We start from the raw sequence: 24,418 nt of genomic DNA on the forward strand, positions 1-24,418 counted from the left end.
CATGAACAACAATTGCAGCATCATTTCGACTCATAACATCGCTTCGCGAAAAGTATACAGTATTTATTCCATAAGTTACAAAATGTCCATATCCTTACCAATGAGCCTCACTAAGGCCAAGAATATCCACATCATGTGAACTCATTTCTCTTTCTATTATTGCAAGTTTCCCTGGCTGTTGGGCACCATGGACGTTTTATGATACAATCCTTCTAATGACTCTCAGAGCGAATTTACTTTGACGGCTTAAAATAGGGGCTTCTCTTAATCCTGTCTCCCCACAAGATCCGACTGGGAGACTTGCTCCGCCACATTTGGAATTAAGCAAAACCATCAAGGAAGTGTAGAGGGAAAATTACAGCGATGGTTTCCCTTTGCCTTCAACTGCCCCCAAACCCATTGGCTCACCGACCCAGTTTCCCACTGGTGTTGGTTACTCAGCTTTCCACTGGCTTGCTCGGCTTAATAGGGGCACCGTGAGTAGGTTCGAAATTGGAGAATTGAGGTGAGAGATTCTAAGAGAACTCTCGTGTTGAGTTCTTATATTCGCATCTCACCCCCGTTTTGCCATAGTCTCAAGATGATCGTAGAGACTCTCCCTAGGTTACTTCCGATGTAATTCTTTAATATTATCAATGGAGGTCTTTCGAGGCCTATGAACAATAAATAAATACACTGACTGACAGAGCAAATGCAACACCAAGAAGGAGTGGTTCGAAAGGGATGAAAGTTGGGGAAAAAACAGAGACGGCACGGACGAATAATTGATGTTTATTTCAAACCGATATGCAGGTTACACAATGCGCACGGCATCGACTCAGTAGGATGTAGGACCACCGCGAGCGGCGATGCACGCAGAAACACGTCGAGGTACAGAGTCAATAAGAGTGCGGATGGTGTCCTGAGGGATGGTTCTCCATTCTCTGTCAACCATTTGCCACAGTTGGTCATCCTTACGAGGCTGGGGCAGAGTTTGCAAACGGCGTCCAATGAGATCCCACACGTGTTCGATTGGTGAGAGATCCGGAGAGTACGCTGGCCACGGAAGCATCTGTACACCTCGTAGAGCCTGTTGGGAGATGCGAGCAGTGTGTGGGCGGGCATTATCCTGCTGAAACAGAGCATTGGGCAGCCCCTGAAGGTACGGGAGTGCCACCGGCCGCAGCACATGCTGCACGTAGCGGTGGGCATTTAACGTGCCTTGAATACGCACTAGAGGTGACGTGGAATAGCGCCCCAAACCACGATGCCGCGTTGTCTAGCGGTAGGGCGCTCCACAGTTACTGCCGGATTTGACCTTTCTTCACGCCGACGCCACACTCGTCTGCGGTGACTATCACTGACAGAACAGAAGCGTGACTCATCGGAGAACACGACGTTCCGCCATTCCCTCATCCAAGTCGCTCTAGCCCGGCACCATGCCAGGCGTGCACGTCTATGCTGTGGAGTCAATGGTAGTCTTCTGAGCGGACACCGGGAGTGCAGGCCTCCTTCAACCAATCGACGGGAAATTGTTCTGGTCGATATTGGAACAGCCAGGGTGTCTTGCACATGCTGAAGAATGGCGGTTGACGTGGCGTGCGGGGCTGCCACCGCTTGGCGGCGGATGCGCCGATCGTCGCGTGCTGACGTCACTCGGGCTGCGCCTGGACCCCTCGCACGTGCCACATGTCCCTGCGCCAACCATCTTCGCCACAGGCGCTGCACCGTGGACACATCCCTATGGGTATCGGCTGCGATTGGACGAAGCGACCAACCTGCCCTTCTCAGCCCGATCACCATACCCCTCGTAAAGTCGTCTGTCTGCTGGAAATGCCTCCGTTGACGGCGGCCTGGCATTCTTAGCTATACACGTGTCCTGTGGCACACGACAACACGTTCTACAATGACTGTCGGCTGAGAAATCACGGTACGAAGTGGGCCATTCGCCAACGCCGTGTCCCATTTATCGTTCACTACGTGCGCAGCACAGCGGCGCTTTTCACATCATGAGCATACCTCAGTGACGTCAGTCTACCCTGCAATTGGCATAAAGTTCTGACCACTCCTTCTTGGTGTTGCATTTGCTCTGTCAGTCAGTGTATATAGGCCTATTGTTTAGTAACGGAAATTAATGGGAATGAAAAATGAACAGGATACAGAGGTACACTAAGGTGTGCAGAGGTTTTTCGAAGATATTCGGAAGAGGTTTGGATTGCCGTTCTGTCTTTAGAGGAGAGGCCGCAGTGACAGTGCAGAGGACATTCTGCCAAATCTTAAATCACGATCTCAATCCAAGTATTTGTATACAATTTTCTACAGCTGTAGTTGGTAAGGAAGTATACCGAGTCATGGGGCTTCCTTTATTGGAAGGCAGTTTTGAACAATATTGAATACATTATTACGTTGTTCAAATGATTGTAATAGGAGGCTGATATCTTGAGTCTTAAAACAACAACCTTCAGATGCCGTGTTTTTTTATTGGTAGAAGTCTTCTAGAAAATACTTGGAAAAAGTGTGCATAGTATATCGTATTCTTAACTTCCCTCTTTGAACGACTTTTTCTTTCTTTTTCAGTTTTTTCTACGACTGTCAATCATCGAAGAAACCGCTGCTCTTACTGTCACTCTTGTGTGTTTATGGTCAGTCGTGGTTTAGCCGTAACGCAGTCAACGTGGTGTTATGTCGTTCATCGAAAGGTCTGATATGCCTTTTTGTTGCGGTCAATACAATCTTAATATGAAGAGACTGGCGCAAACTCTGGTATTGGCTGGTGTAGTTGCGTGTATGGTGTTCCTCTACCAGAGCGAGCCAGTGATGCATTATTTCGTCGAACTGGGACGACAGGTATTGTAAACAAACAGCACGTACTCGTAGTTCAAAAATATGTTCTTTCTTGCAAACAGAAGTACCTTTTCATTGCTCTCTTAGGTTCATTCTGCTGAGTGTTAGCAGTCCCTAATTTATGCCTTTCTGTGTAAAAAATGTTCAGCCACCTCTTAAAATTAAATTCACCAAGAGGTACCATAGTCCCTACATTAGATGTTTTAATGATTTTAACGAGCTTATCCAATACAAGTTGGTACCATATTTTGTTCAAATTCTCCACAAAAGAAAGTTCCCCTGTTACGGTGACACGTATACTATACCCTCTACGGTAGCGACCATTTCCCTATATTTCTCGCGCTCTTGAATGAAAGGCAGTCCGAAGTGCCGAAGCGCTGGTTACTTCGTTGGGGACAAATTGGACGGAGTTTTCAAAACCCGCAGTGAAAGCCGATAGGGTGCTGAGGTATGTAGGCAACCACGTTTGCTCCATTACAACTGGAATTCTGGCTGCTGCAGAGGATGTATTACCTTTCTCGCCCGGTATCCCTCGCCGGAAACTGGTCCCATGTTGGACGGACAAAATTGCAGCAGCCATACGTGATCGCCGATGGGCTTTTAAACATTGTCGTCGGACTGAAACAATGACCAGTATCTTATTTATTACTCCAACAGAATAACATCATCTGAAAAAAAGCCTTCTCTCTGATTCCACTTCTTTACACATATCATTGATAAAGGTCCAATAATACTGCTTTGAGGAATTCCCCTCTTAATTATTACAGGGACAGATAAAGCTTCGCCTACTCTAATTCTCTGAATTCTATTTTTTAGAAACATAGCAACCCATTCAGTCACTCTTTTGTCAAGTCCAATTGCACTAATCCTTACCAGTAGTCTCCCACGATCCACCCTATCAAATGCCTTAGATAGGTCAATCGCGTTACAGTCCAATTAATCTCCTGAATCCAGGATATCTGCTATATCTTGCTGGAATCCTACAAGTTGAGCTTCAGTCGAATAACCTTTCCTAAACCCAAACTGCCTTCTAGCAATCCAGTTATTAATTTCGCAAACATGTTTAATATAATGAGAAAGAATGCTTTCCCAAAGCTTACATGCAATGCATGTCAAACTGACTCGCCTGTAATTTTTAGCTTTATGTCTATTACCCTTTCCTTTAAGCTCAGGGGCTACTGTAGCAACTCTCCTTTCATTTGGTATAGTTCCTTCATGCGAACAATAATCAAATAAGTACCTCAGATACGGTACTATATCCCAACCCATTGTCTTTAGTATATCTGCCGAAACCGTATCAATTCCAGCTGCTCTTCTAGTTTTCAATATTTGTATCTTACTGTAAATATCATTGTTGCCGTAAGTAAATTTTAATACTTCTATATGGACATTATACTTGTAACTAACAATCTTTACATACTGCTGACTGAATACTTCTGTCTTTTGAAGATCCTCGCATACACACTCCCCTTGTTCCTGGAATTTCCTTTTTAGAACGTGTTTCTGCCCTAAAATACCTATACATACTCTTCCATTTTTCACTAAAATTTCTAAAACTGCCAGTTATGCTTGCCATCATGTTATCCTTAGCTGACTTCTTTGCTAGATTCAATTTCCTTAAGTTCCTTCAATGTCTCCTTACTTCCACAGCCATTTCTAACTCTATTGATTTCCAACCTGCACCTCCTTCTTAGTCTCTTTACTTCTCTGTTATAATATAGTGAATCTTTCCCATTCCTTACCACATTTGAAGGTACAAACCTATTTTCACAATCCACAACAACTGCTTTAAACCCATCCCTGAGTCTGTTTACATCCTTATTTACCGTTTTCCACCGATCGTAGTTACTTTTTAAAAACTCCCTCATGCCTGTTTTATCAGCAATATGACACTGCCTAATAGTCCTAATTTTAAAACGTTCCTTTCTTTCACATTTATGTTTAACTACCACAAAAACAGCTTCGTGATCCCTAATACCATCTATTACTTTGGTTTCTCTATAGAGCTCATCTGGTTTTACCAGCACCACATCCAGAATATTCTTCCCTCTAGTTGGTTCCTGACCGAGCTCGATAGCTTCAGTCGCTTAAGTGATGCCAGTATCCAGTAATCGGGAGATAGTGGGTTCGAACCCCACTGTCGGCGGCCCTGAAGATGGTTTTCCGTGGGTTCCCATTTTCACACCAGACAAATGCTGGGGATGTATCTTAATTAAGGCCACGGCAACTTCCTTCCCATTCCTAGAGCTTTCCCATCCCACCGTCGCCAATAAGACCTGTCTGTGCCGGTGCGACGTAAAGCAAATAGCAAAATAGCAGTTGGTTCCATCACTTTCTGAATCAGATGCTTTTCCCATATTTACTTTTTTGCCACTTTTTGGTCATGCTTCCTGTCGTTCGCATTACCTTCCCAATTAACATTTGGTAAATTGAGATCACCGACTACAGTCACGTTCGTTTCCTTATCGTTTCCCATATAGCTGATTATGTCATCAAATAATTCTGAATCAGCGTCAGCGCTACACTTTCCTTTCCCGGTATGTACACTACAAAGGCATCAAGTTGCCTATTATCTTTAGAGACGAGCCTTACACTTAGAATTTCATGTTTGTCATCTTTAACTTTTCCTAGCTTACAAAATCTTCTTTCACCAGAATGATTACTCTCCCTCCTACCATTCCTATCCTATCTCTACGATACACACTCCAGTTCCGTGAGAAAATTTCTGCATCCATTATATCATTTCTCAGCCGTTATTCAACTCCTGTTATAATATCTGGTAAATATATATCTGTTAAATTACTTAATTCTATTGCTTTCTTTATAATACTTCTACATTTCATCACTAGTATTTTTATGTCATCCCTACTTGACTCCCAGTTCCCTGTCCCCTTATCGCCGCTCCCTAGGCCACCCCGTTTCCCTAAATGTACCTCCTACAAACCTTCTCTACAAATTTCCTAATTTATATGTACCACTGTGGTTTAAGTGAAGGCCATCTGAGCGCAGATCCCTATCTCCTACCCACCCACCCATTAGGATCTAGAAATCTCACTCCCAGTTTTCCACATACCTACTCCATAGTTTCATTTAAATCCCCAATCACCTTTCAGTTATTATTCCTCCTACACAGTATTCCACTGATAACAATCTTCGCTCCTTAGACTTAACCCGTGCTGCATTTACCAGATCCCACACATCCCCAAATATGTTGGTACTTATACCTGCTTGTCTTACGTCGTTAGTACCAACGTGAAACATTACCGCTTTCTCCTTTCTCTCCTCCTTCTCTTCTACTTTCCTCAACATCTGCCTCAACCTAATTCGTCGATAACACTCTACCCTGGTCTCCTTTCCTCCACACACTTTCCCGACATGTCTAACGATAGAATCCCCCATGACCAGAGCCTTAACCCTACACACCTCATTTGATGCCCTCCCCTCCTGGTCAGTCCTATCATTCCTGACAGCTACAGAAGCTACTTTCTCCTCCCTTTTCTCCATCCTATGATCCTGTTCCACCTGTCTTTTCCTACCTACTACTCCACATTTCCCTTTCCTACCTTTTCGCTTCCTCCTACTTCCACACTTCTCAGCAACAGTAGCCTGTTACTCATCTTCCCTCGGTTGTTCTACCTGCAGTGACTCGTACCGATTTCTCACAGACACCTGTCCTGAATTCTGATCCTGAATGGAGCCCTTAGCCTGCAATCTTCTTCCCCTTAAAACATTAGGCCACCTGTCTTCCTTCCCATCCCTCTTTTACACCTACTGTATCCTGTATATTGCCAATAAGGTTTGAAAAATTACGAGTAACAAGAACTCGGGCGTGAATTTTTCAAACCTTATTGGCATCGTTGTTCAAACATCGTCCTTTGTACACTTGTTTCATGTGCTGTTTTCATATTTATGTTTTGCACATCTGATCGGGAAGTTAAGGGGAACGCGCTAACTATACGCTGCCTGGCTGCTGGCGCAGCTCGTTACAGCCTGATTGGTTCACATCCGCTGGTTCGCTCCTCTCTACCTTTCCGCCACACCCCGATACTCCCGCGGAACTTCTAATTTTACGACTATTTATTTGTTCAAATTTGGCGTTTAAACTTGCGCTGGGGACATGCAGCTTTCATCTTAGCATTCTACTGCCTCCCACGAATATTCCTACCAAATTTCAACCGAATCCGAGTGTAACACCCGTATGTGTTCCCTCGTAAGTACCAGTGTCCGGTCTTCCACCGATCATCTAGTCGGACTTCCTCCGGAGGGAACACCTAGTGGCCTTGTTTCTGACCTGAAAGGAAAAGCTTACGACACTACTTGGCGATATGGGAGTATCTCCATACTACACCAGTGGGGATTTCATGGAGATTTACCAGTATTCCTTGAGACCTTCATGTCTCGCCGCCTCATTTGAGTCCGAGTAGCGAATGCTTTTCCTCAATATTACGTTCAAGGAAATAGAGTTCCACGGGGATCTGTACTGCGTGACACGTTGTTCAGAATCGCCATCAACGGCATAGTTGCTGCTGCCGGGCCTGTTGTCGTTCCATCGCTGTATGTAGCCGATTTAGCTCTACGTTTCAGCCCCGAAGGATGGAGGTTGCTGAGATACAGCCACAACTATTAACCGAATCGACAGATGGCCCCTGCAACATTTTTTCTATTTCCAGCGGAGAAAACCTCAGTTGTACATTTCTGTTGACGTTGGCTTGTGCATCTTGAACCAGAACTCCGCTTGCGAAACAGTGTCTCGCCAGTGGTAGACATTTGCAGGTTCCTGGGTCTCTATTTTGGTAAGAGACTAACTTGGCAACCCCACATCCGTCAGTTCAAAGTTGCCTGTATGGAGAGACTTAACATGTTTAAGTTTCTCAGTGGCACTTCTTGGGGGGATGACCGTGCGGTGCTGCTACAATTTTATTTATTTATTTATTTATTTATTTATTTATTTATTTATTTATTTATTTATTTTAAAACCGGTTTACAAGAGGGCAGTAAACCCCAATTACAGTAAACCTAAAAATCTTATAATTACTTATTAAATTACATTGACACAAATGTTAAATCTCAATAACTAAAAATACAATTCTTAATAACTAAATTATGAATTAAAATACATTGATTATAATAATTAAAAATAAACTTAATAACTAAATTATTCACGAAATTACATTGCTACGAGTCTTAGATCTTAACAAATAAAAATAAACTTCTTAACAACTAAATTATTCAGTACCTATAACTTTTTGATTTTAATGCTTAGTGTCGTGACAGTGTAGTTGTAAAACGTTTTATGAATTTGGATATTGCCATGTCGAAGTCCAACTTATTGTCTATGGTAACAGCTTCATTATAACTGGCGAATGGTTGTGGGCGGTCGCCAGAGCTCTTTTAGTCCTAAACGTGCTGCGTTCTCTTGAGTGCAAGCGAGGTACGCGAATATTAAATAGAGACAGTAAATTCTCGTTATCTATTTCATTGTTTAATAATTTATGCAGGTACTTGGCATTAATTATTTTTCTCTGATTTTCAAGACTGATCATTCCGACACCGGTTAGTACATTTTTGTATGGCACCATAAATGGGTACAAGCCATGTGTTGGGTGATGAAGGAATCTTACAAAACGTTTTTGCACTCTTTCGATTTACTTAATACACTGACTGACAGAGCAAATGCAACACCAAGAAGGAGTGGTCAGAACTTTATGCCAATTGCAGGGTAGACTGACGTCACTGAGGTATGCTCATGATGTGAAATGCGCCGCTGTGCTGCGCACGTAGCGAACGATAAATGGGACACGGCGTTGGCGAATGGCCCACTTCGTACCGTGATTTCTCAGCCGACAGTCATTGTAGAACGTGTTGTCGTGTGCCACAGGACACGTGTATAGCTAAGAATGCCAGGCCGCCGTCAACGGAGGCATTTCCAGCAGACAGACGACTTTACGAGGGGTATGGTGATCGGGCTGAGAAGGGCAGGTTGGTCGCTTCGTCAAATCGTAGCCGATACCCATATGGATGTGTCCACGGTGCAGCGCCTGTGGCGAAGATGGTTGGCGCAGGGACATGTGGCACGTGCGAGGGGTCCAGGCGCAGCCCGAGTGACGTCAGCACGCGAGGATCTTCGCATCCGCCGCCAAGTGGTGGCAGCCCCGCACGCCACGTAAACCGCCATTCTTCAGCATGTGCAAGACACCCTGGCTGTTCCAATATCGACCAGAACAATTTCCCGTCGATTGGTTGAAGGAGGCCTGCACTCCCGGCGTCCGCTCAGAAGACTGCCATTGACTCCACAGCATAGACGTGCACGCCTGGCATGGTGCCGGGCTAGAGCGACTTGGATGAGGGAATGGCGGAACGTCGTGTTCTCCGATGAGTCACGCTTCTGTTCTGTCAGTGATAGTCACCGCAGACGAGTGTGGCGTCGGCGTGGAGAGAGGTCAAATCCGGCAGGAACTGTGGAGCGCCCTACCGCTAGACAACGCGGCATCATGGTTTGGGGCGCTATTGCGTATGATTCCACGTCACCTCTAGTGCGTATTCAAGGCACGTTAAATGCCCACCGCTACGTGCAGCATGTGCTGCGGCCGGTGGCACTCCCGTACCTTCAGGGGCTGCCCAATGCTCTGTTTCAGCAGGATAATGCCCGCCCACACACTGCTCGCATCTCCCAACAGGCTCTACGAGGTGTACAGATGCTTCCGTGGCCAGCGTACTCTCCGGATCTCTCACCAATCGAACACGTGTGGGATCTCATTGGACGCCGTTTGCAAACTCTGCCCCAGCCTCGTACGGACGACCAGCTGTGGTAAATGGTTGACAGAGAATGGAGAACCATCCCTCAGGACACCATCCGCACTCTTATTGACTCTGTACCTCGACGTGTTTCTGCGTGCATCGCCGCTCGCGGTGGTTCTACATCCTACTGAGTCGATGCCGTGCGCATTGTCATATCGGTTTGAAATAAACATCAATTATTCGTCCGTGCCGTCTCTGTTTTTTCCCCAACTTTCATCCCTTTCGAACCACTCCTTCTTGGTGTTGCATTTGCTCTGTCAGTCAGTGTATATTTATCGAACCATGGATTCCATACAACGCTAGCATATTCCTTTTTTTTTTTTTTTTTGCTATTTGTTTTACGTCGCAGCGACACAGATAGGTCTTATGGCGACGATGGGACAGAAACGGCCTAGGAATGGGAAGAAAGGGGCCGTGGCCTTAATTAAGATACAGCCCCAGCATTTGCTTGGTGTGAAAATGGGAAACCACGGAAAACCATCTTCAGGGCTGCCGACAGTGGAATTCGAACCCACTATCCCCCGGATGCGAGCTCACAGCTGCGCGCCCCTAACCGCACGGCCAACTCGCCCGGTCATATTCCAGTTTTGTTCGTACGAAGGCATTATAGAGTGCTATGAATGAATTCGTCTTCCTGAACAGTTTACTGCTAATGATAAATCCCCATGCCCGTTAGGCCTCTCCTATCACCTTGTTTACGTGAGCCGTGGAAGTAAGACCCTTGTCAAGCTGGACGCCAAAGTCACTGACTTGGTTCAACTTCCTGGAGGACGTTATGACCCAGCCTTATGGAAATATAGTTTTATTCTTTTTTCAAGTGAATGACATTGTTACACATTTCGAGACGTTAAATTTTAATTTGTTCATATGGCTCCACATTAGAATATCATCAAGGTCTTTTTGTGGTAAGAAGCAGTCTTGTGTTGAGCTAACCGGTCTGAATACTTTGAAGTCATATGCATAAAGAAGACAGTTGAAATTTTTTACATGTTTAGGTAAATCATTTATGAAAATCACTAACATAGTTGGGCCCAGGTTCGAACTCTGAACGATTCCCGCATTTACATTATATTCCATAGACGAATTTCCAAGGTATTGAACAGTTTCCTATCAGATAGATAAGTACTATAAAATTTGAACATATCTCGCGAGAATCCAAATCGACTCAGAATATTTAACAATATATCATGATCCACGCTCTCAAATGCCTTTTCAAAATCTGTGAAAACAACGTCCATTTGCCCCGCATTTTCTAATTGTTTCGACATATCCTGACATAGATTGACCAGATTTGTAACTGTAGGTCTCCTAGATACAAACCCATGTTGCTGGTCAGATATTACTGGTCCAATGTGTAAAATAGTCTTATCATAGAGAATAAACTCAAAAACTTTTGCAAAAGCTGATAGGATACATACTGATCGATAGTTTTTAATTAACAGCTGGATCACCTGATTTTAGTATGGGGCAAACCCGAGACTTTTTACAAACATCAGAAAAAGTTTGTGTTTTAAGAGCAAGATTATAAAGAAAATAAAATAGCCTCCTAAGAATTTCCGCACATTCCTTTACGGTATGTGGATGTAACTGATCCGGACCTGAGGATATCTTCGGCTTTAAATTTCTCAGTGCCCTGGCAGTGTCTTCCACCGTTATTTCATCGATGTGTAAAGTTTCTGAGTCACTAGTATTATCTGCGGGTATATCGTACAGAGCAGTGTGTTGAAAGTAGACCGATCTGAAGTACCTAGCAAACCCATCTACAACTGATTAACCACTCTTTAACCCCTCATTATTGTACCACATATAAGTTTCTAACTTACGTTTTCTACCTCTTACATAAACCAGTTTTTTTTACAATCATGTGCAATGGTGTCTTCGACGGTCGTTACATATTTCCTGTAAGCTACTTTAATATCTGCCTTAATTTTGCTTCTGAGTTGTTTAAATTTCCTATCACTATATTGGGAAATGCCCTTAAGTTTTACGTTTTCTATGGAAATCTTTGTGTTTTAAGTCTCTAATGATTTCTCTTGTGAGCCAGGAGGGGGTATTTATTAAGACTCTGTGAATTAGACACTGGAACGTTTCTCCGCAATACCATGAACAGTTGACTGTAAAAAGTATTTACTGCCGAATTTATTTCCGTGCTACTTCCAGTCAGTGTACCTTCATTCTCTGAATAACTTCTCAAATTTAGCTTTCCTAAAATTAAATCTTGTTTCAATTTTTAGCCTGAAATTTTCTATAGCACTTTTTAGTGGTATTAATTTTAATGAAGGATTGTGTTCATCTTCCGGTAAGAGGGAATGTGTCCCTGGAAACTTACAATTGCGTATAATTGGTAAGAATTAAGTCAAGAGTTTTACCACCTCTACCGCCTCAAGGGCAGTGTCCTGGAGCGTGAGACTTTGGGTTGCGGGTATACAAGTGGGCGGCCTCACCTGCTATGCTGAACAGGGATCTTGTGAATGAATGAGAAGATTGGAGCGGATAGAAGGGGAAGAGGGAAGAAAACGGTCGTGTCCTTAAATTAAGTATCTTCCCGGTATTTACCCGGGTGAGACCACGGAAAACCACTTCGAGGATGGCTGAAGTCGAAATCGAACCCAGTTTAAACAATTAGTGGGAATACGCAGAACCTAGACATCTTCGTATCGTTTCCTTCCTTCTGTCATGATATTTCTCATATAACTTAATTTTCCTACTTGTTCTTTCCTGTTTCTGCTCTTGTATTTAAATGTATTTTCCTTTGTTTATGTCGTTGATGTAAATATGTGTTATATAGGATTGTGCAGCTTTTATTGTGTATAATCGTGTACTTTGTAAATATATATCTTTCATTTTAGATTAATATCCATTGTACATAGCTAGGATCTTTGTAATTCGGCGTTATTCTGTTGCTGATCCTGAATAAATAAATAAATTAATTAAAAATGCCATTCGACGCAGCTCAGCGCCAGAGCAAGTAGTGGAGACTCGCACAGCAGCGTGTAGAAGCGTGATCACTATCTGCTGGCACAGAATCTTAAATGCGCACATTTGTAATTGTTCCTTCGATGAACGATTTAATGTATAGAATTGAATCAAAATGTCACAAAACTATTATTGTCACAGTTAAGATGCTAAAATGTCAGCCTTTACTTCTCTGTCGAAATCCGATCGGAGATCGCCAAAACTTATCATTTTGTAGCTATTTTCTTTCAATTTTGATGTCTACCCCGCACTATATTCCCCAGGCCACCGGTACATTTTGTTGTCCATAACTTTTTTGCTCCCCCACTACTAATTTCCAATTGCCGCTACTGCTACGTGCAAAGCCTTCGGCCTTGAAGACGGTAATGCTTTCCTTCACTGCTATGAGCACCCCATTCCGTCTCCTGCTGCTACCTCTATCTTGTCTGCACACTCGGTATCCAGTGCTACAGATCTCACTGTCATCAAGCCAGGTTTCACCTAATATACAAATATCTACATTATTAGATAATAAACTTTCATTAAACGAGTCTAATTTGGTTCTCATTCCTCGCACATACTGATAGTAAATATTTATCCATTCTAGCTCACCCTCTATAGTTTTTCAAGGTCTTCGGTAGAATTAGTAATCACTACTGGTGAACCCTGACTTTTCCGCATTTTAATAGTTCCATTTCTTACCCACAAGAAAGCGCACTGTTTCTCTATCCTCTTCTGACGGACAGTAGCTAGAAGCTTCCTCTTCTCCGGAACCAGGCTTTCGCTCACGTACACAATGGAGTCTCCAGGGAGTTCAATACGATTGGTAGAGAGGTTCCTCTTCTCCGGGCGACGTTCGATGAGTTCCTCCTTGTCGAAGCGCCACACGAATTTCACCACTATCGCTCTGTGTTCTTGGCTGGGTTGTTTAGGAAGTCGGTGGCACGGGTCAACCATCTCGTCCTTAACTTCAACATGCAGAGCTCTTCCAATCTGCTTTACAGTTCCTAGTACGTTTTCATTAGGGCACTCAGGAATATCCTGTATTTCAAGGGTGTTCCTTCTGGAATATAGTTCTCTCTCTACAACACGGTTCTCCAGAGCCTTCACTTTGGCACGCTGATTGATATTCTCCTGCGTTAAAAGTTCTATTTTGGCCAAACACTGAGCTATATCACCCTGCTGTTTCTTCAGAAGGCTGGCGTTGTCATCAAATTTAGTGTGACACAGTTGTAATGAATTGCCTAGGTCTCTCTCCCTCTGATCCTGTACCTTTTTCATCTCTTTCATTTCTTCCAGAAACTTGTTAATAAGTTCGATCACATGAGCAAAGCTAAGATCCTTTCCCGGATGGCTGACTTAGCAAATGTCATGGGATAGTCACCTAATAGCGTGTGGGACCTCCTCTGGCCCTGCAAACTGCAGTGAGATGCCATGGAAGTGAGTCGACAAGTCCCTGATAGTCCTCTGGACGCAGCTGATACCAAATCGTTTGCAGAGCGGGCGCCAATGCTGGTCTGTTCGTGGGTGCAGGATGCATGGCACGTAGTCTGCGTTCCAGGACATCCCAGATATGCTCGCTAGGGTTCATATCGGGGCTCCTGGGTGGCCATGTTCCTGGAACCATTCCCGGGCGACATGGGAGCGATGTGGCGGCGTGTTATCATCCTGAAACACCGCAGAACCGTCTGGGCGCGGGAAGGCCAAAAATGGGTGGAGATGGTCTCCGAGCAGCTCAACATACCGCGTACCATTCAAAGTCTCTTCGCGATCAACTAGGGGGCCCATTCCATACCAGGAAAATGCACCCCAGACCATAACAGAGACACCAGCGCCCTGGACCACACCTTCGAGGCAGGCGGGATCCATCGCTTCATGTGGTCTGCGCCATACACGGTGCCTCCCATCGACGTGGTGCAGTTGAAATCGTGATTCGTCCGACCATATCATGTTACGCCATTGTTCCAGTGTCCATCCCTGGTGACTGGCGACAAATGCGCGTCGTTGTGCCCGATGACGGTGGGTTAACAGTGGCGCCCGTGTGCGGCGCCGGCTCCCATACTCCATAGAACCCATGTTCCTACGGATTGTCCACTAGGAGACGTGTCTAGCACGGTCTGTGTTGAGTTGAGCCATGATTTGTTGCACGGTTGCCCGTCTGTCACTATTGACAATCCGTCTCAGATGTCGCCAGTCACGGTCATTGAGGGTGGCTGGACGGACGGCCGGTCGTTCGTCTATTGTGGACGGTGTCACCCGCATTCAACCATTCACGATACACCCTGGATACGGTTGATCGTGTGAAGCCGAATTCCCGCACCACTTCCGAAATCGCACTTCCCATCCGTCGGGCACCGACCACCATACGCCGTTCGAACGGTGTCAGCTCACGACGACGTTCCATGTTACACCTGTCACATGCACAGCCACTGCTCACAAGGTCTCCTATACAACTGCCGCTGGCACAGAGGGCGTGTGGTGCGCAGACAACACACCTGCGCATCAGTGCTCCGCTATCCCATGACATTTGCTCAGTCAGTGTACGCTGAACCTTTTAGACAGTGGTTAAGGTCCAGCCTCCATCGGTATGGGAGTGATAAGGGGTGAACAAGTATATGTCCAGAATGACCCAGGTTATGGATGCATATTTGTATGTTCCAGTATAGTACCCAAACGAACTTTGTACACATATCAAACGAGTAGACGCCCGTAACACCCCTCAGTTACCTGACATGTAGACATTATGAAAAAAGACCAATATTTGTATGACATCTGTAGATTTCGGTGTCGCTGCCATGAATTGTGACACTCTGGATGCCGTTTAGCTATAATTCCAGCCCACAAACGCATGGGTTGAGAAGGGGTGAAATATAAAATGACGGAGATGAGTGTTGAATTCACAGTTTTCGGGGTTCTTAGGCTGACTGGTGACAGTCCTAGTGGCAGTTGGAATTGTGTACATCATATCTATGGCACGACGGGTAAATACATACAGTTATCACGTCTTTGTCTCATTTATTTGAAAGGATAAAGTCCTTCCCAGGTAATCCCAGCTGACATAAGGCCGAAGTTTAATTAAGGTGAAACAAAATAATCTAAAACATACATTAAACATATGACAATAACTCTTTATCTACAAAGAGCAATTAACGTCACAATAAAGAAATACACATAAATTGCTCCGCATATAATTAACAGGTAATACAAACCCTACAAGAAATCTACCTGGTGGCCAAGATCGGTAAGGCGTCTGACACCGTGGTTAGCTGGTTCGACTCCCGTTAGTTGTAGAAATTTGCACTATCAGAATGTTGGCCGGCAGGGTAGGGGAGGTGGTGGTGTACAATTTTTAATCACTAGATTGCGTGCCAAAAGTCTGGATTAAATTCCAAACCTCTCCGCAGTGCTCATATGGAGTGAGGGCATATGACACTGTTGATGGTGATACGTCCATCGGATGGGGACGTTAAGCCTTGAGCAGACCTCTTGGTGCTATTCGACAAGAGTTGGCTATGTGCTGGCATCGTCTTTCACCTTCCCCCTTCCTAGTATCATATAACACGTCATTCATTTCATCTCATTAACTCCTCTGATGAGGTTGACGTCAGGAAGGGCATCCGGCCATAAAGCACGGCTCGACAGATTCATCTTACCTCATACCCGACCCTGTAAAGAAACGGGACAAGGGTTGGAGAAACAACACAAATCCTACACGTAACCATTTGATAAATGTCCCTCAGCGCCGGGTAATAGCGTTAGTAATTAAAACAATAAATAAATGAATATTATTACGGTATTACTGAATTAAGTTAAGTTTAATACCAGCTGAAGTTTCTTCTTCTTCTTCTAAGTGGGCCTTCCCCAATTCTTGGGGTCGGCAGTTTGTGAGACTTAGTCCAGTTTTACGACAGGATGCCCTTCCCGACTTACCTGAAGGGTGATGGTTACTGGTGTATTACGACATAGCTGATGTATTGTGACGAACACAAAACTATGTCTCCGAGTTAGTAGAATTAAACTACCGGAATTAATATTCCCCCAGACCGGCTTGAAATCGAACCTGCTGTAATAATCGTGGTCGCCACGACATTTACATAATTTGATTGCCCACCCGAATTAATTGTATACATATGTATTATGTATCATATGTAATTTTATTCATTATTTACGTCCATCATCATCATCATCATTTATGTAATTGTACGTAAAAACGAGAAATCATTTTTAATTGTAATATATTAGAACATTCCGTGGTAATGTCAAGACAGGTCTTGCGCTAACAGGCGACTTGGTGTCTCGCAATAGTCCAGGAAGGTTAACTTTGGATGGTTCTTGGAAACGTACGCAACAGCAAGAGGAAGATACATAATTTCGTTGTTGGGACGCTAAATTACCCCATATCACGTGCTCCTATCAGGAGGGCTTTTTCTGTCAAGGTCAGATACTTCATCTATGTATTGTACCGGTTACGACCTGCACATGCCGTATTTTTTGATAATTAATGGTATTCAATCATCACGCAAGATATTCAGAGCGAACTTGGTTTGTTTACGTTCAGAGGAACGAGCAGGCGAGCCGGGGACAGCTGTGTGTGTGTGACGTAGCTGCAGGGGCAGGATAGACTACCCGCCTGACGCGCCACGTGTAGCCTGCCTGACCTGGTATGTTCTAGATATGAACGTCACACCTTCGCAAACATTCGATTGAAAAAAAATTCAAAACTTGTCTAATAGTAATCGCAGCGACTTGAGCGTTACGTCATTTTGAAGAGGATGACATAAACGTCTCAAATTGTGAATCTCAAGTAAATCCGTCGAGGGATTCGCGAGATAATCAGCCTCAAGATATTACGTTATATGATGACGTAGGAGCCCCAAACCGAATATAAGGAGAGCTCACTTTACCCAGATCAGACAGTCATAGCTGAATGTTCAGCCTGACTCTCTACGCTGCAGTGTTCAGAGGCTATCTTCGAATATTTAAAGTCTTCATGTGGGACTTAAACTCTGACAGTCGTGTTGAACTTATAATTTTGCGCGTGTGAACTATAATGTATAACCGAGAATATTTCGAATGGGAACCTTGCGAGCTTGGAAGCCAATCAGATAGCATGGTCACATCCTCGAACTGTTCTCTCTCTCAATGAGCGTAGTTCGCCTCTTGAATTCTTTCAGCTCTTTTTCAACCAAGAAATTGTGGAAAGAATAGTTAGGCATACTATAGGATATGCTGCTTCCCAGAACAATAATTTTAGCTCCCCCCTATCTTCTGATGATATGTATTGCTTTCTCGGAGTGCTGATTTTGAGTGGATATGTACCGCTTCCCCGAAGACGCATGTTTTGGGAACTAAGTGACGATTGTCATAATTTTATGGTCGCGAATGCCATACGACGCAATAGGTTTGAGGAGATTATGCGTTTCTTTCACGTTGTCGATAACGATAATTTGGTCCCCAATGACAGAATGGCTAAAGTCAATCCTCTTGTAAAGGCTTTGAATGAATTATTTTTGTTGTATGCCCCTATTGAGAAGAATCTGAGTGTTGATGAAGGAATGATTCCATACTTCGGAAGACACGGGTGCAAGCAGCACCTCCACGGGAAACCTATACGCTTTGGATTCAAAGCATGGATTATTGCCACAAAACTAGGTTACTGCTTGCAAACAGAGTTATACCAAGGTAAAAGACACGTGAAAGAAAATCCAGAACTCCTCCTTGGTGAATCAGTTGTTATGGATCTGGTCTCAAAAGTGCAAACTATGTATCCCGATTCTTCATTTTCCGTCTACTGTGACAATTTCTTTACTTCTCCTCATTTGCTATCACTGCTTCAGACAAAAGGTGTAAAGGCAACAGGAACTGTTAGAAAGGACCGTACAGGACACTGTCCACTAAAGGGAATTGACGTTATGGTCAAGGAGCCTAGAGGAGCATTTGACACCATGATAAACAAGAAACACGGTATCAATGCAATTAGGTGGCATGATAACAACGTTGTTACGCTCCTGTCAAGTGAGTACGGAGTTCATCCTATTCGACCCACGCAAAGGTACTCTTCAGCACAGAAGAAAAGAATTAACATTCCTCAGCCATTCGCTTTTCATCAGTACAATGGTTATATGGGCGGAGTAGATCAAATGGATAGCAATGTTGCTGTGTACCGGGTTGGAATTAGGGGAAAGAAATGGTACACACCGATTGTATTTTGGCTGCTTGATGTTTCTGTGAACAATGCCTACCTTCTAGCTCGTTCCCTTGGAAGAACCGATGATCTTCTATCATTTCGCAGGGAACTAGCAAAAACGCTTCTTCTGAAATATGGAGTTGCGCGAACACAACCCGGCCCATCTCCCCGATCAAGGAATGTCATAAAGAATGTCCCAGAAATTGCACGCAAAAGTGATGGTCATATGATTATTGTAGGTCAGAAACGTAAAAGATGTGTTTCGTGCAAAAGTAAAACCACGAAAGCATGCAAGAGATGCAATGTTGCGTTGCATGATAAATGTTTCTTAAAGTTTCATGCATAGCTTTTCATGAAGACTGAGACTTCAGTGTAAGATGCACACAGTGCTTGTAACTTTCTAGTGCTGCAATATTTTAGTGAATGTGTTGTATTTCACCATTTTACTTGAACTCATAATTATCTGTGTAATAATATTTGTGTACACTGTAATATAATATATAAATTATAATAAACAAAACAATAACATTTCACCCAATAATGGTTGTCTACATTAGTAAATAACTGTAAGATATGTTGTGACAACAGTCTAGGAAAAGGTAGTTTATATGCCCATAGGGTCGTTTTCGACCCATGGCCAATCAGACAGTAATGCTAATAGAAACAAAAAATCAGTGTTGCCATTAATCTAATATCACTAAAAGAAGCAACATATGTGAAAATGAGCGCTTTATTCAAAAACAAAAGTTGCGGGCATATATGGGTTAATCTCTGAACACATCATTAATTTCAGCGTGACACTATTACGTTATACTATTAACTGAGGCATTTTTCTTTACATCTCAGCATAATTTCCTTAATAGACACGAGTATTTATGAAAGTGTTCGAACTTTCCCATGAATGTTACTGCAAATGATTACCATGATAAAAGTATAATCGTGTGCTGCGACACAACTTTTTCACTGTGAATTCAAACTGTGTTTTTTTATCCAATTCAAATAGAACTGTGTATTATTCTTCCGAACAGTGTGGAAATTATTTGTATGTGACTGACAGCAGTATCTTTGATAAACTCTTGAACAGTCACCTATGTTATTCAATGTCAAGTGCGCCTAACAACGAACTGTGCTTTTCATTTCAACCGTATTTCTTCGTCAAAGTGTTTAGTATTATTGCATGACTGACAGCAGTGTCTTTGATAAACTCTAGACCAGTCATACATTTCTTTCAATGTCAAGTGCTAATTTGTTTAGTGGAAAATCACCACGAACTGTGTCAAGTGCGTGAACAATTTTCAGTTTCATTATTTGCATTCATGAACTGTGCTTTATTTTCTTCCAATTTCGATGCTACTCGCATCTACATCTTTAGTGAACTTTTAAATTCTATCTACAAGATTAAAAATGAATTCGACGGCATATCCCAACCATATTAAATGAAACAGTGCTGTTAAACCAAAGTGTCGGGGGACTGTGTAATTCTGGACACTCGTATACGTTATGTGACGAGTGATTATCCCGCAACATCGTCGGAGATTGTCGGAGAGCGTCGTAGAACGTCGGAGATCGTCCAGAACGTCGAAAGTTCGAGACTCAAATCCATATCAAACCGACTTGGGTATTCCGGCCTTATCTCAACGAAGTATTGGCAACTTCCAGAACGTGTTCCAGCCCCGTTCAGCCTGGCGAACTGGGAGCACGGATCATTAAAAGGCGATGTTGAAGACAGCGACTATCAACAGTAAGGTGATGTGCACTTTGAAATGCATTTCTTGAATAAAAAAATATTATTATTCAACCTCATTAAATTTTTCTTGTAGATAGGACCCTGCCTCCCGTACCAAGCCCTAGCTAGTAACCACCCACTATTGCCCTGAGGACTACTTCATGCTAACTTTAAAGTTAAATCATAAAGTCGGGCTCTTTTACTGGTACAATATCGACCGGATGGTGACGTATATCGGCTCTCATTGGAACGAGATGTCATGCGACATCAGGGGAGGAAGTGGGAATATGAAGGGGATTTATATAGATCTACACGGCGTGGTGAAGATCATTCTGATTCTGCATCCAGCTTTCTTGAGTCTCCATTCTCAGGTAGTCCACGGGCTTTTAGAGAGTCATTCTGCTATCTAAGTGCATCGCTTACGATGTGCTTCTACTCAACATTTCTTATCGGCTCTGCGAGACTTACTCAGATTATTTAGAAAGACAAGTTCATATAATATAGAAGGATTGGATGTTTCCGCTCTCTCTATTCGATTAATTCCGATGTGGAATTTCACATTGTAAGGCTGGTACTATGTTTTTGGTACTCAGAAAAATAGAGAGTGATAGATTCAGGGTGGAATCCATTCCATGAAGCAGATGACGAGAATGATGCTGTTGGAAGAGGGACGACAACTATCAACCACGGAAGCAGACGACGAAAAGATCAACCTACGGTGAGCATTAGCAATCTCTGTTATCGCAAGTCCGCGCGTGTAGTATTGAATTGTAATCTGTCAGTAATTTTTAATTTTGGTAAAAACTCGTTTTTACGTAATTTCATTTTTTGGAATAAAACCTTTTTCTTTGTACATCATTAAATAATTCTTTTAGTAGGTTCCCTATATTTTTCCACATGGTATTTAATGGCCAGTATCCTTATACCTCACGACCGGGATAGTCTCAATAAATTAAGTTTAGTACTTTTTAGATCTAAATTCGGTTTCAAATTACATTTAATTTCGAAGCCTGGCGTCCAGCGTGCAATTGTTGTTAATTATCTATATCGGGTGTTTGATCCGTTACATTATGACACCATAACGTGGGGCGCGAAAACCATTAAATACGATATAGGGAACAGCAGATCTGTAGATAGGGTCTGTGTTTTGTTAAGGGGCGAAAGTGTTATCAATAAATCCATGTTTCATTATATGTTTGATGTTAGGGAATCATGGCAGATCAAACGCAACGTATGATGTTACGTGATGGTAGTGTGCTTAGAGGTGGTTCGTCAGCTAACGATAAAGACATGGTAGATGAGTCTCTTTAGGAGATGAGCGTAGATAAGACGGATAACCAGGCTCAACATGATGACTCACAGGGTAATAAATTGGGGGCCGGAGCGGAAGTTACCCCTACCACCGAAGAAAATAGCATTGAATTAAGAGTTTTGATGCAGTCTATGTTTAAGGAGTTAAAGAAGGAGCTGAAGGATCAGGGGAAGGAAATCAATGAAAAATTAGAGCATCAGGGGAAGGAAATCAATGAAAAATTAGAGCAGCAGGGGAAGAAAATCAATGAAAAATTAGAGCAGCATGGGAAGGAAATTAAGGTAGACCTAGAGAAGACTAAGAAAGAGCTATGTGACGAACTTAGAGAGTACAAAGCAGAAACTGATAAGAAAATGAAGGAACATAGTAAGGAAATAAGCGAGCTGTTAAAAAAAGAGTGAGAATTGCGATAAACGGTTAGAGGAACAGAATGAGAAGACTGAACAACATAAGAGAGAGTTGGATAAGAAGTTGGTAGAGCAAAAGAGCGAAGTTTTAGAAGTTATTGGGAAGGAAAATAATAAAACTAGGGAGAGAGTAGAAACACAGGAAAGTGAAATTAAAGCGTTAAGAAACAAACAGACAAGCATGTTAAGTGAGATAGAAGGTAGAGATGTGAAAGTTGAGGAGAGAGTCAATAATGTAGAAGCGAAGCTGAGACGGGAGATACGAGAGAAACAAGGTAGCCATGATGGGGTGGAGCACGGAGGAAATTACGTAAGAGAAGAGGAATTACCGAAGTTTAACGGGAGACAAACCAACCCACTGGACTTCCTTAACCTTATTCAGAAGCGGTTTGAGCGAAACATAAATGAGGGGAGCAGGTTTTGGAAATTATTAGCAGTGCTTTCGTGGGAGAAACGAGATCATGGTTCGTGGTGTACCGTAACAGTATGAAAGACCTCAACGAGTTCCAGAATAAATTTGAAGAAAAATACTGGAGCTAGACAATTCAAAGTCGTGAGAGGGAAAGTAGTTTTTGGCAAGTTTAGGGCGAATGAGGGGGTATCCATGACGGAGTACTTCTTGGCTCACGTCATGATATGCCAGAATTTAGCTGGAATAGCGACGGATACTGACGTAGTAACGCTACTACTCAGGCATTTTCTTGAACGGGTAAGAACTGCAGCGGTGATGCAGAAAACTAGCACTATTCAGGAGATGGAACAGCTGCTCACTAAATTTGATGGGTTGGGTAATATGGAGAGTAGAAACGGGAATGCGCAAGATTATGCCCCGCAGTATGAGCGCACGGAAAACCGTAGGCAGCCGAACTACGAAAATAGAAATCAAGGTAACCCTAGGAGTAACGGGAACCAAGAACGAGCGGATCTGCAAGCAGGTAACCGACAGGCGGATAGGAATGTGAGCACTAGCGAGACGAACGGTCAGGGCCAAGGAAGACATTTAAACTGAGTATGGGCTGTAATTCAGGGTCCGTATTTCAGCCGTATCCACCGAAAACCCAAAGTTGTGTCATGGAGTTATCGTATGACCTAGATGTAAGAGATGATTTAAGGTTTGAGCCACAGCAGGAATATATTAATGAACAGGAGCAAGTGGTTAATCCCATTGTTAAGTTAGAAGTATGGGGGGGGGGGCGGGTGCTCAGGCACTTATTGACTCAGGTAGTCAGAGGTCATGCGTTAGTTATGAGTGGTATATGAGTTTTGTACAACGAGGTATTTATGTGGAGGAAATGCTAGTTAAGAGTACGTATATCATCACTACTGTTGGCAAGAAGTTCAAACAAGTATGTAAGCAGGTGGCATTACCTATAATATTGCTGGTTATATTATGGTTCAGATATGTTTAGTTATTCCGCATCTTGTAATTAATATCATCTTGGAATGTGACAGCACAGTTAGATTACAAAGAAGCTGTGGTTAACTTAACGTGGAACGAGGCTCATATTAAAGTCAATTTTGAGGGTGACATTCAGGGGAAACAGGGTGATTGTGCCATGGGGTGTGTTGTCAGGGTTTCACAAGCTATCGAGGAAGCTAGAGAGAGCTTCAGGGAAGAAGAAGAAGAAGTTAGTGAGAGCTTCGTTCTGTGTCATGTGTTGGTTGATAATGGTCAAAAGGACGCATTATGGGAAGCTGGGAGCAAGAGTTGCTTGGATGAAGGACGGCAAGACGAGTTGTTGGCGGTGTTGCTTGAACACGTCAATGTATTTTCAGTGAAGCCTGGCCGAACTCATGTGTATGAGCATTCTTTTTCTGTACTGGATAGTAGCCTTTTTAGTGGACCGAGGTATGGCATTCCACACAAGTTTTCCAAAGCAGTAGACGAGCAAATAAAAAGCATGCTATCCAACGGCGTGATTGAGCCAATAAGTAGTTAGAACGTAGATAACGGGAAGTCAGCCTGGTTACTGTGTCGAGGTGTTGGTGTGTTTGTGTATCAGCTGTGTGTATGTATGAAGTGGATTTTCTGGATTATGCCTGTAGACAGGTGGGGGGCGTGGTGTGTTGTCTGGAGTGAGCTCACTGTACTGCTGCGCACGTGAGTCATGTCATTCGGCGCGTATGTGATGCCATGAGTTTTTTGTAAATGTAAAAGAGATAATTCAGACCTGCCCTATAGGAAGACCTACGTAAAAAAGGTTGTTTTT

The 24,418-nt window shown here is 43.2% G+C and overlaps 1 protein-coding gene across 1 annotated transcript in view; it reads left to right on the forward strand.

Annotated features, from left to right (window-relative positions):
- Positions 1-24,418, forward strand: part of LOC136883389 (fringe glycosyltransferase) — a 294,226-nt gene that overhangs the window by 23,298 nt on the left and 246,510 nt on the right. The window contains exon 2 of the mRNA XM_067155661.2: positions 2,557-2,826. Coding sequence (XP_067011762.2) covers positions 2,662-2,826 — 165 coding nt within the window. The 5' untranslated portion in view covers positions 2,557-2,661. The remainder of the gene's footprint in view (positions 1-2,556; positions 2,827-24,418) is intronic.

This window comes from Anabrus simplex, chromosome 11 (assembly GCF_040414725.1).
Source record: "Anabrus simplex isolate iqAnaSimp1 chromosome 11, ASM4041472v1, whole genome shotgun sequence".
NCBI classification, from domain to species: domain Eukaryota; kingdom Metazoa; phylum Arthropoda; class Insecta; order Orthoptera; family Tettigoniidae; genus Anabrus; species Anabrus simplex.